Below are 12,400 nucleotides of genomic sequence, written 5' to 3' on the forward strand. Positions count from 1 at the left end.
GGTGTTTCACATAGCCCTGGGAAGGAGAAAGCCTGGCAGCGGGAGCCAGGGTGGGCCTCGAGGAGGGCTGCAGCCCCAGGGTGGTATGAAGGCCATGCTCCCCTCCCAGCTGGGGGACCCACAGCCTTTTGGGTAGCTGGCTGTACACTGAGGCACAGGACGGTGCCTCCTTGCCCCAGGGTCCATCCACCTTGCACTGCCTTGCAGTGGAGCTGGTCACTAACTCAGGCTGGTCGGTCAAATGCACCAATGTAGGTGACCACATGCACGAGAGTGCTAGTTAACACCGGGGTCAAAAGTTAAACGCAGGTATAGACAGGCAGGACCAGGGCTCAGACAGCTCAATTCATCCATAACTACTTGTAAGTGAAGGCTCTGGCATGATGGCGGGGTCACAGCTGCAGGCAGATGTTTCTACACCCTGTGGTCAGCACTGGTAAAAAAGAACTAATGAAGTAATAAAGTGTAACTCAATAGTTCTGTGCAAGTTAAAGTTCAAGCTTACTACATACATTTCAGCCTTAAGCACATTCTGCAAAGCAGCTTTTCTGCCTGTAGGTTTCGGCTACATCTGTGGTCAGAGGTGGCAGGCATCATCATATCCAGTTCTACAAAAGAAACCAACTGTTGTAGTCAGACCAGTATAAAAGCCAGTGGGAAAGAAAGGTGACTTAGCATGACATTGCTTATACCAATCCTGCTTTGATGTGCAGATGAGTAGCTTAAGAGAGAAGTATCTTTAAAACAGGTAATTTGCTGTGACTGTTTCAGGAGGCACCCAGGACTGGAACAGCATTAATGTCATCTGGATGCACTACTTTCACTTACCACTTAATCACTTGATTAACAATTCAGGCAAAAAGCCACACACACTTCATGCAAATATCTAGCTATCCATTAGGCATAATAAGTGAAATGAAATTACCATGAGGATATTTCTAAATTGACTAATAATTGTTGTGTTTTTACAAGCCGGTAACATTGGTTAGCTGATGAGGGGTAGACATCAATGCGTATTTGTTGCATGCAGTTAGTATATGCCCTGGAGAAAAACTTTATTCATCCATGCTGCCATCATTTAAAAGCAGGAACGAGCCCAGGCCGTTAGCACAGTCTCTCCTTTCCTTACATTTGCTCTCTGGCTTGTAGCATCGATTGTGTCTCAGGGCTGTTGTCTACAGAACAGTCCGAATTTCACACATTATTCTCTTTTTACAGAAGTGCTACTCACGCAGTGTATGGATTAGGGGATGAACAGTTTTGAATAATTTTTAAGAACATAGTAAGAGACTATTTCAAAAGAAGGAGAAATAAACACGTCAAGCCCTTTTTTACATGCATGTAAACCTGTGGCATTTACAAACTGAGCAATGACCCAACTAAATCTCCATTTGGACCCAAATGACTATACATAGATGTCAATATAGGATTTTGTCGGCACAGCGGAAGAGACAGCATTTTGGCAAGCACAAGCGTGCTTGCCTTTGTACCACTACGTTTGTGTTAAAGACAGAAAAAACAAGCCAGATATCTCACGAACAGTAACAGGTGCTGGGTTGTGCAGTACGGGAAAGTCAGAATTCAGCATGGATTTGCCAAGTCTCACACAAAATAACTGAAAAGACCCAGCATCTTCCTTTCCTATTTCACTACACTCAGCATATGTAAATTAGTGACAAATGCAATATTACTTATTTAATAGCCTCATGAGCTATGAGTGTTTCACATCACAAGGAGAAAATAAATTTTAAATGAAACTTAATGTGTTTAAAATCAACTTTATCAGATCTGGAAACACAAATACTGTCTGCTTTAAGTAATAATGCTAAAGCAGACAGACAGACTTAAGTTTACTGGGGTTTTTTTATGGGTTTCTTTCAGAATTTATTTGCAGTTCTTTGGGTATAATATTGCAGTGTTTTTCCACTTACAATGTTTCTGTTTGAGGATAGTTACAAGTTTTTTTTTCCCTGTATCTTAAATTTAGAACTACATATGCTACTTTTTTTTTTCTTTTGATCTGGGAATATATATGGACATATGACCCTAAATTACTATTGCATTCAGCACAAAAGGCCTTACAGATATGCACAAGGTCTAAGTGATGGCAGATATAGGAATGTTGATTCTAAGTGCCTAGCTTTTATTTATTTTAACCACAAATAAAAGCTGCATATAAATTTGGTGAGGATTTTTGTTTGGTTAGGTTTTTGCTCTGCTTTATATTTGATAATTGAATACTTTCATGATCACGCTCCATGATCCTATGTACAGGACACAATAGTCAGCAGGCTGCCGTTCAGGCTGGCCCCGCTGCATCTGGCATATAGAAATCTGGAGCAGACCACCGTGCTCCCTGTCAGCGCCTTGTTCCTACAGATAAGCCAACCAGTAGCTCAAATTAATTGTATCCTGATCACATATATACTTTTACCAGGCAATAAGGCTAAATCCACACACTCAAATAATTCTTGTTCACCTGCATATCTGTCCATGCACACCTGGTTTTTATTTCTTTTACTACCGGACTCAGAATGACCACGAACAGAGTCTTACTTCCCGAATGAGGCGGAAGAGGCAGGGTACGTAATATACCGACCATGGGCTAGGCTAGTAAGACCGACCACTGCGGCAGCCAAGCTGGTTAAGGCTGTGCAATAAATATTCATTTGTCTTGGAGTTTTCTCCTAACGTTTTTCTCCTAGGTGTACCTTTGCTTTAGCCTTTTGACCGTTTGGTCATTTGAAGAGCGGAAGTGGAATTTTCAAAAATGTTTTATCAAGCTACTGCTATTGCTGTGATTGCCTACAGTAACGCCCTTCACTGACTTCAGGAAGAACAGAACTAGACCAAAGTCTACCCTCTTTATTTTTCTAAGTATTTGCAGTCAGCCTTCTACTGACCTGCCAATTCTGTGTGGTTAAGTGCTGAACACGCCTGCCCCGCCCTGAGTAATAGCACATTAGAAGAGCCTGCTTAGAAAAGACAGCATTTCCATACAGGTTACTTTGCAGGTGTTTAACATCTATTTCTTGATTGGGATTTTCCTGAGAGTGCCCCAAAATAAGAGCTCTGGCAAGACCTGGCGCTCCTGCACATGTCCATGAGCAAGACATGCCAGGCACCTGCTCCCTCAGGTGAGGTAAAGCTGTGGCTGATGCTGGCACCCCAGGAGCCTGGGAAGCATGAGCTGCCTCCAGCCCCGTCCTGCAGGAAAGTGGTTTTGAATTTCACCAGGAAGCCCCATTCCTCTTCACGTGGCTGTGGGCAGTGGCCATGTCTGCACGGTGCTGGGAGAGGCAGTGCAGGGAGCAGGCTAAAGCACAGCCATACCTGGCTGGCATTTGTGCATCCACATCTCTTATTCCATACCCATACGAGAAAGTTTATACATCCCAAAGGACTTTGCTGCACGTGATTTCAGACCCTGTAAGACAGGCCCAGGGTTGACTGATTATCCCAATGTGGCTACATTATAAGTAAAGCATCAGTACATTATAAAGCATCAGTACCAGGGGTAGAAGGGCTCCAAATTTTCATTGCCACCATCATCTAAAACTCACACTTGAGGATAAATTTGTTTCCAGCTCACAAGGTGAATTTGAGACTGAGCATATGTTTATACTTGAATTTAAAAAAGAGCTATGTTTTCTACTAAACTTGTAACTTCTTTGGGATAAGAATCCTCTCTTTAAATAAATAACAAATAATAAACAAACATAGTTTCATAAAAGTATCGGAGTATTTCCAACCAGATTCTTAAAAAGTACAATGTATTTTTTGTTGTAGATCAAGGAGCAAAAAAGATAGACTAAGATGCAATGAGGAAAAATGTACATGAAAGACAAAAGATAACATGTTGTATACAGTCACAGAGATTAATTATTTGGAAAGTTTCAAAGGAAAGAAGGTGGGTTTTAAACTTTTCAGTAAGATGAGAACATCATCCTGGTATTTAATGCTTCTGATAACATGTTGTTCCATCAATCAGTTCTTTCTAAATACCGGGCCAAGTTTACTTGCATTTACATCTGGCCTTCTTGAGATGGTTTTAGAAAAAAATCAATATTATTATTTTTTCTTAATAAGCTCCACTTGCATCCTTCACTTGTGCCTGTAATTTTGTACATTTATGTTATATGAATATTCCAGCAAGTGCATTGCTGGCATGGAGGGCCACCAGGTCTCTTTTCATAGCTCACTAGAACCAACAGAAGAAACCAGAATTTGTTCATAAATATTAGGCAAAGAGATTTAGGTGAAATCCAGCAAATACCTTACTCATCACAAAGTATTTACCAGGATCTAGGTTCATGCCATGAAGACTGCAGGGATAGTATTTGCATGCTAACATGGCAAACCCATTGTGCTATACTATGCAAAAACTGTATGGTCCATGCAAAACCCAGCAGGGACAGCTTTAGATCTTAACAGCAGCAAAGTCTTAAAAGATGTACAGAATCTCCAACCTGCTAAGCCACATACTGTTAGTTGTTCAAGCAAGAAAGAAAACAGAGTATATCTTTCTGGAAAGAGACTACTAAAGTGAAATTTTTAGTTGAAATCAGATATGCATTGGGCTAAAAAGCAGAAGTTTCAAAGCACAAGACCTCTAATTTTGTTGCCTGTGCCCAGAGAAACCTGGCCAAATACCCTAAAAATCAGTGAGGCATGCCTTTACCTTGGGGCCAAATGGATTGCTCAAGTCAAATAATGGCTTACAAAATCCTTTTCCTGAACTTCTCATCCAACTGAGTTTCTTTAGACCTATGATCTTTTGAAGAGGGGACAAGGGGGTGTGCGTGTGTGTTGTGAATAGGAGGGGAGCCTCAGTAAATTCCTATGGTGGCATTTCTACCCACATCCTGCTCCTGGGCCAGGCAAGTCCTCCAGCTGTTGACCAGCTGGCTGAGAAGTCAACGTGGCTGCAAGGTTTTGAACACGGATAAAAGTTTGACGTATTACTTCCAATAAACCCAGCAGGCAGGTAATTCCTGTGCAGTCCTGAGAACTTATGTGTGGTATTATCAGAGGAGTCACCACCATGCCCATCTGCCTCTGAGGCACACAAGATGGAAGGGAAAGGACATGACAGTAGAAGAAAAACCTCAGTTCAAATATGCCAAAAATTACCTTGACCTCTGAAGAGAAGCAGCTGTCCATCTGTCCTCTGAAGAGGAGAGAACTATCAATCAGTTCGGAGTCACTGAGCAGGGGACAACAGTGCAGGCACTAACATAAGCCCAAATCCTGCTTATCTACTTCTCTCATCTCGAGCAGCATGTTGTCTTGCTCTGTAAGGCTCTCCCACTGGTAGAAAGCAACAAAACGAGATGACCTGATAGAGGTAAAGTTAGTGGAGTTTGAAAATTGGCAGTTAAGGTTTTGATCACCAATTCTTAGTGATCCACGCAGTGACACTTTTCCTTCAAGTCTTCAAGGAGCTGTTATAATTTGTGTGTCATGCCTAAGGAAATTAGGTGGTGAATTCCTATGTGAGAATGTGAGGAAGTTGCTCATCTCATGGAGTTTGCAACTTCTTGTGTTAGTCTCGAATGCCCTCTAACTTCAGGGTGTCATTATTCTTAAACTATAAAGTGAATCTGTGAACTGCAAGATGGTGTGATTTACTTACCAGTATATGAATTAAGAAACTGATATAATTTCCTACCTATAGATCTTTCCTAGACACACGTTATTACACTGTAGATATCGGTGGAGAGGAATTGCTATGGAAATGATTCAGGGACTTCAGAGAGTGGGATATAATTTTATTTTTTCAAATAGAAAATTGCTCACATCTAGTCCATTTAGACATAGTCAATATGTTCCAGCACATCGCATTATACCCAAAAATGACAGCACCAATGACTTAACAATGAACAAATTATAAGTTAGTGAGTCAATTTACAGAAAAGATTGAGCAGCAAGAAGACTCATAACCAAACCAATGTTTAAATACATTTCTAATCCAAGCCAATCATATCAAATTGACCTGTGAACAGTGCACATAGCTTCTCTTTTTTTTCCCCTCCTTCTCTACTCTCATGGTATATGAAGACCTGCTTTAAATGACTTGAGTTTATTATTTTTCTAAATCACTTGCACAGTTCATTTTTGGATCTAATCTTGTGAGGTACTTAATGTCAGGCAGGGTAACAGTAGCCTGACAGGTTTTTCCACCCAAGAGCGGACACACAGTTTTGAGTGGAGCATGTGTTATGATCACATGGCGTCCAGAAAAGTATCTTTTTAGCAAAGAATATTTCTGAGGTCCATAAAATGCTGATGGCCTTCAGCTTCCGTTGACGCTTAATACTCTCAAGAACTCAAATCTTTGAGGCTAAAAGGAAAGCACCCTTTCGCATTTGGTTTTATAGCCAAACAGGTATCTGCTGTAAACTGAAATCTCAGGGCTTGTATACAGTTCAGAGCAACCTGAACCTGACCGATTGCAGTGTGCGCATCTCCCCTGGGCAAGCAGGCTGGACTTTGGTAGAAAAGAGCAATATCCTCCTCAGGACTAGGGGCGTCATGTTTCTCAGAGGCTGCCCTTCCTCTTCCTCTTTGTACGGCAGCAACACTAGGGTGAATGGACTTTTTAGATTGTAAAAGTGAAGTGAAAAAAACAATCTTTGACTGATATAACTGGAAGTTCCTGCTGAATTCCGCTCCTGTGCAAAGCGCTAAGAAGTTTGCTTTAAAACTTTTTAAAAAGACCTTGAAAGCATTATGACTCTCTGTTTTCTACAGAAAACTGTGATAGATGTTCTAGACAGTCTTGTTCTATGGGATTACATGAGGCTTCTGGGAACAGTGATAAAATCCAGAAGTTTTCTCCACAAAACTGAAAATACCAGCAGATCTCAACAGAGGAAATTAAAATATTTATTGCCGCCCTGCCTGCTCCTACTTTGTGTCAATCTTAAGTGATAGAGTTAGTTTAAAAATTGATCGCTGCAATCGATCTCAATAAAAAGGTAGTCTGAAGATCAGGTATGCTTAGCCCATGAATGACAGAAAAAAAAAGTCTGATGGTAATTTTGGAACACATTCAAGGATTTTGCTATGTCTTTCCACTGTGATGAAAGACAAATTGTATTGTTAAAGCCCTACATGCTATGTTTTAAGGGTATCCCTTCAAGTTATGGTAACTGAGAACATTGTTTAAAAATCTTAATTCATATTTTATTACTAATTATTTACCAAATTGATAAAGCTATCTACTCCACAATGCACAGCTTTACCTATACATAGCTGTTAGAAATACACGATTATCAACCAAAATCAGAGACAACATCCAAACTGTAAAATGTAACCAGACACTCTTATCCTCTTTAAACAGTCTAATAAATAAATATAAATACATAAATATTGCAGAACAATAATACATTTCTTGCACCAATAGAGGTATATTATTTATCTGTGGTCAATAGTAAAATCTTGCTTTTATCTTTAGAAAGGGCATTTTAAATTTCTTACAATACAGCAAAAACTTAAGATAATTCATAAATTAGTGTGACAGGATCCAGTGTGTCTGTTACCCTACAAGTACTTACCAAGAGGTTTTTTAGTTTAAAGCTTTTGTAACAGGAATGCTTCTAGCTTTGGCTGTACCATAGGCAACTGCTGCAAATTAGCACCGTTCATGAAATAACGAGAACATCAAATCTTCTCAGAGCATGAGGTAAAATGATATTCAAAAAGAAACAGTCTTTCAGTTTCTCCTTGTTTTTTCAGTTTGAACATCTAGTGCATCACACATACAGCTGGGAATACTACCAATCTTAAACTGCAGAATTATATCAGATTTAAGAAAGTACTTAAATTACACTGAATACTACGGAGAATTTCTGCACATCTGCTTTACCAGTATCTACAAATGCATGTACAAAAAAAGATAGGAGATAGTTCCTTTAAGCAAAAAATATGCATATATTCCTAAGCAACAAGATAAATGTAGTTTAAATATACCCACAATATTTTCTATCAAATGTTGACATTACAAACTCAACATTTTTTGCAGTCCTTTTGAGGAATTATTTTCAGGGAGATCTTTAGCTGCTACACCACTCATCACACATTATGATACTATTTGTGATGTATTTTATCAAGCAATTGTAAAGCCTACCCTATAAATACTAATTGGGTCTGGATTACTGTTTTTAAATTACCATTTGGCATATTTTAAAGACCTTAATCTGTGACATACAAAAGCTTTTTTGAGCATGTAACAGTTTTAAGGGTAGTCACCCCTTTGATAATCCCTCATCATTTTACAAAATGTAGGGATTTAGTATTGCTTTAACTTCTTGTTCAAAAATACACAGTGCACTAAAACTTAAAAATACCTGGAAAATTAATTTCTGACATTGCATTTACAGTAGTTTTAATGAGTGCTTATATGTAGTTATTAGTCACATGACCCTTCCTCCACCAGAAATAAAAACTAACCTTATTTTATATTTCTGACCTTTAAATAGTTCACCACGGCTTGGCTGTGGCAAAATATTAACAAAACCGCATACAGATTCAGACAAGCAGATAGAAAGTAATGCCATCTCAAAAATACTAAATGATGTCTTCATGTTTCTCAGAAACTCTATTCTCAGCGTTAAAATAAAATTCCAAGAAAAAAACAGAGCTCTGATTTCCCTTTCACAGACCCTGATGTCCATCAGACAGGTAAATTCAGCCCTATTCGGTATTCCAGTGATCCTTTAAGTTGTTAGTGAAATTACTCACTCCGATATGAGCAAAAGAACTGCTTAAGAGCTTTTGATAACAAAATGACGTTTCCCAAATAAACTGATTTTAAATTTGAATTCCTTCATTTTTCAGAAGACTGTAACTCCATGATTATGAATATTGCTGAAATCATGTTATTTGCATGTGGCTGTTTAAATCCTGCTCAGCTGATAGCCTCTAGATAATATAATGCTTTCAAAGTGCTGGTCTTCTGCTTTTTCTTTCACTCTCTGCTCCTCTAAGGAAGACACAAGTTTGTCCCTTTCTTCAACCACTTTCATCATCTCAGTAAAAATTTCATCCTCCTCATTCAGATCTATCTCATCTTTAAGGCTGTCTAAAAGACCACAAAACAAGAGGTTAAAATCCAGATCACTCTGTTGTTACGCTTTGCATTTTAACTGTTGGTGTATGGCTTGAATTAATATTATAGTCAATGACAAACTAAGTCAATAGCAGTTAATATTTTTCATGTTACAGTTCAGGGAAAATTCCTCCTGCATTTGGGCCATTTAAGGTTGACCATTAAGGCTCCTAACATCTAGAGCAGATCTTCTAGCAAAACTTAGACTGGAAGGGGTAGGAAGACCACTACTTGTTTATCAAAATATTTAAGCTGGAGTTTAAATTTAGTTTATAAGGTAAAAAGCTCAACCATGAAATGTAGTACCTATAAGAAAACGAAAAGTGTTTTTCAGAAAATGTATTGAAAACTGCCATCACTTACAATCCGCACACTTAGAACACAACAGGATATTTTGGGGTATTCAGTGCTATGTAACCCCCCTTCTCCCTGCATTCCTCCTCCCCATGCTTTCTTTTCTAATACCAAATGAAAGGACAAGCCCAAACTGTAATCCCCAGTACCTAAAAGCAGTTCCAAATTACTGCGGTAACCAGTAATGCTACAGTTAACATAAAAGCAGATAATCTCTTTTGTGTTTAGGTGGTTGAAGAAATTACTTTCCGTTGCTGCCCATCTTTGCATGTTAGCTGGGTGTTGCTGCCTGCACAGCACAATTAGTGGAATTACATCTGCGAGTGCTTCTGATCCAGTTCAATGTAAAACTGAGCAGGTTAGCTTAGCTATCTTCACTAGAAGATCTCACACGTTGCATTTTGCTGGCTGAGCTGCACTCACAGAAGAGCACAGGAGGAAGAGCCTCAGCCACTCTGGTCCTTTTTGGAGCAAACGGGGATGCATACAGGCATGGTCTATCACTGTGGGCTGGAGCATACTCTCCCCTTTGACTTACCATCAATGGCCATTTTCTCTCTCAGCTTTTGCTCCAACCTGCTTTGGTGGTCCTCCAATTCTAGCTCTTGGGCTCTAGGTACAATAAAAAGTACGTTAAAGAATAAGCTTTTTTCAATAAAGACATATATGTTAATATTCTTTCAACCAAGAGATTCTGTGTTCTGTTTATCCAGTATTTTCTCCTCACGGGCAGTCAAGGCTAAAAGGTTTGCCTGTGCCTACATTGCCAGAGCAACGCCAGAAGTACCACTACCACCTTTTGTATTATGTATCAGATTAAGCTCCCTCATACACTGCAACACTTAAGGCTTTAACCAGTTGTACTTTGCTGGTGGCACCTACAATGTAATTCTGGATAGGACTGAACACTCCCACACACGAAGGGCCCTGCCAGGCCCTCTGCACGGGAACAGGTCCTGAGGCAAGGGAATTAATACATGTGAACACACCCTGACGGCATTTTGTGTCCTGCAGCGATAAAAGCAGCCTGCTTTTGTTTTTTTAACTCTGCTTTGCAGACAGTGTGAGCGGGAAGCATTGTTACCACAACACCCAATGACAATCGAAGGGGAAAGAAAAGGTTTGGCCCCTGGCAGCATCAGGACAGCTGGGGAGAAACTGGGGTGCAGCTGGAGCTAGTGGCTGGGCTGCAGCTCTGCGCACAGAGCGGGGGGCTGACTGAGTGATATGGAAATGATAAATGGCAACGAGCAGCCTGCACTGGTGGGAAAGCCAGGGGTGAGTAATGACTGCTGCAACTCTCATCGCCTTGCCACATTGCCCAGAAATAGTGGAGAAAATAGCTGAGAGTCACCTCCGCCTATCTGTTGAGCATGTTTCCAAGGAGGTGAGGTGAGGGAGCTACAGCCAATATTGTTTCCATCAACCACAAACAGTGGCATCTGAGACGGTTTTTATTTGCTTGGTGTTATCTGCTTGTTTCATCGCTGTAGTGAATTCCTAGATCTTTCCTCCTATGTCCAATAAAAACTGAGATAAACTTGTCAGACTATTTTTCTTCCACAGGAGAAAGTGCCCCAGTGTTCATTATACCCACATTATGTAAAGGCAGAGCATCTATATGTTATACTGGTTTAGAGTATTGTATAGGATTGAAATAATTGAACCACTGTGAGAGGGAAGGACCAGGAGGGCTCAACTGAAAATCTGTGTTCAAAACAGATTGTAGCTACTCTGGGTATGTTTATTCCGCGACAGTCTCAAACTGCAGCATGCAGCAAGGCGTTCAGGTGTATTGTGAGTACACTTTTCCCCTCTCCCCTCCCCATCTAGAGTACTAATGCTTGTCCTTACTTACATAATCAGGAGCTCAGACTCATAACGCATTAATTTATTCCTCTCCAGGACCAGCTCAAACCATTCATGTAGCATCTGAGTTTCATCCTTTGTGCCTGAATCTGTTTAAAATAGGAGACTTAAGTGTGCATTACCGGCTTTCCTTCCAATGCTCTTACCACTTAGGTTCACTTTAAATAGTCCTCATTTCTAAGCCTAGGTGAGTTCAAATGTAGATTTTCTTGCTGTATGTAACTTACATCAGTAATGTCTGGGTATAACAGATATAACATTCTTGTCTACATTTGGTTGAATGTTGTAGTTTATTGCAGTTAAAGGTGCATTAGATTTAAAAACACTTTTGTTTTGGAAGTTTTTCTTTCACATACTCATATAGATTTTCTTTTTTTAATGGGCACTTTTTCTTTCTCTTAGATCTGCCTTTGATAACATAGTTTCTCTGTTGATACTGGACTCCAGCAGCTGAACTACACGTATAAATAGATATCCCATTAACACAATTGGACTTCAGGGTGTACATGCTGGCAAGTATCAACTTAGGCCCTGCTTCCAGTGGGCATCAGATGCACAATCAAATCCTCTACAAATTTCCATTCATTTGCCAACTGGCCTCTAAATCTGCATCTGCTTTGAATGATGGGAAAGGCTGTGGGACAGGACAAATCTATTATTACTGGGTGGTTTTGTAACACTTTGGGCCAGGGCATCACCGGTAGGCACTATACAGACACAAAACACGAGATGGTCTCTCTCCCAAAGAGCTCACAGCTTGACTCTGCCTTGCTGAAGAGGAGGACGGATTTCTCTTTCACCAGAAAGAGCCTTTACTGCTCCTAAGATGCCATCTGTACAAAAATCTTTGGCAATGAAGAACCCCTGGGTGTTTTCAAGTGGCAAGTCAGAGCACATATGTATTTCGTTTCCTCGCTGTCCTTTTTAACACACTCATCCCTTCACATTTTCCATTCATTTTCTTCACAAAACAAAACCACCCCACCACCCTTTGATACAGAATTACAGCAGCAGCGATGGCACTGCAAACACACCTCCCACAACCTCTGCTCTGCCCATCCACCC

At 40.1% G+C, this 12,400-nt stretch overlaps 1 protein-coding gene across 1 annotated transcript in view; it reads right to left on the minus strand.

The window, feature by feature from the left end:
- Positions 1–8,900: 8,900 nt before the first annotated feature.
- Positions 8,901–12,400, minus strand: part of MICAL2 (microtubule associated monooxygenase, calponin and LIM domain containing 2) — a 159,983-nt gene continuing 156,483 nt past the window's right edge. Inside the window, exons 35-37 of the mRNA XM_076343970.1 lie at positions 11,325–11,424; positions 10,005–10,078; positions 8,901–9,085 (exon numbers count right to left, since the gene is read on the minus strand). Of these exons, the coding sequence (XP_076200085.1) occupies positions 8,901–9,085; positions 10,005–10,078; positions 11,325–11,424 (359 nt within the window). The remainder of the gene's footprint in view (positions 9,086–10,004; positions 10,079–11,324; positions 11,425–12,400) is intronic.

The sequence above is a fragment of the Aptenodytes patagonicus genome, chromosome 7, assembly GCF_965638725.1.
Source record: "Aptenodytes patagonicus chromosome 7, bAptPat1.pri.cur, whole genome shotgun sequence".
Taxonomy (NCBI): domain Eukaryota; kingdom Metazoa; phylum Chordata; class Aves; order Sphenisciformes; family Spheniscidae; genus Aptenodytes; species Aptenodytes patagonicus.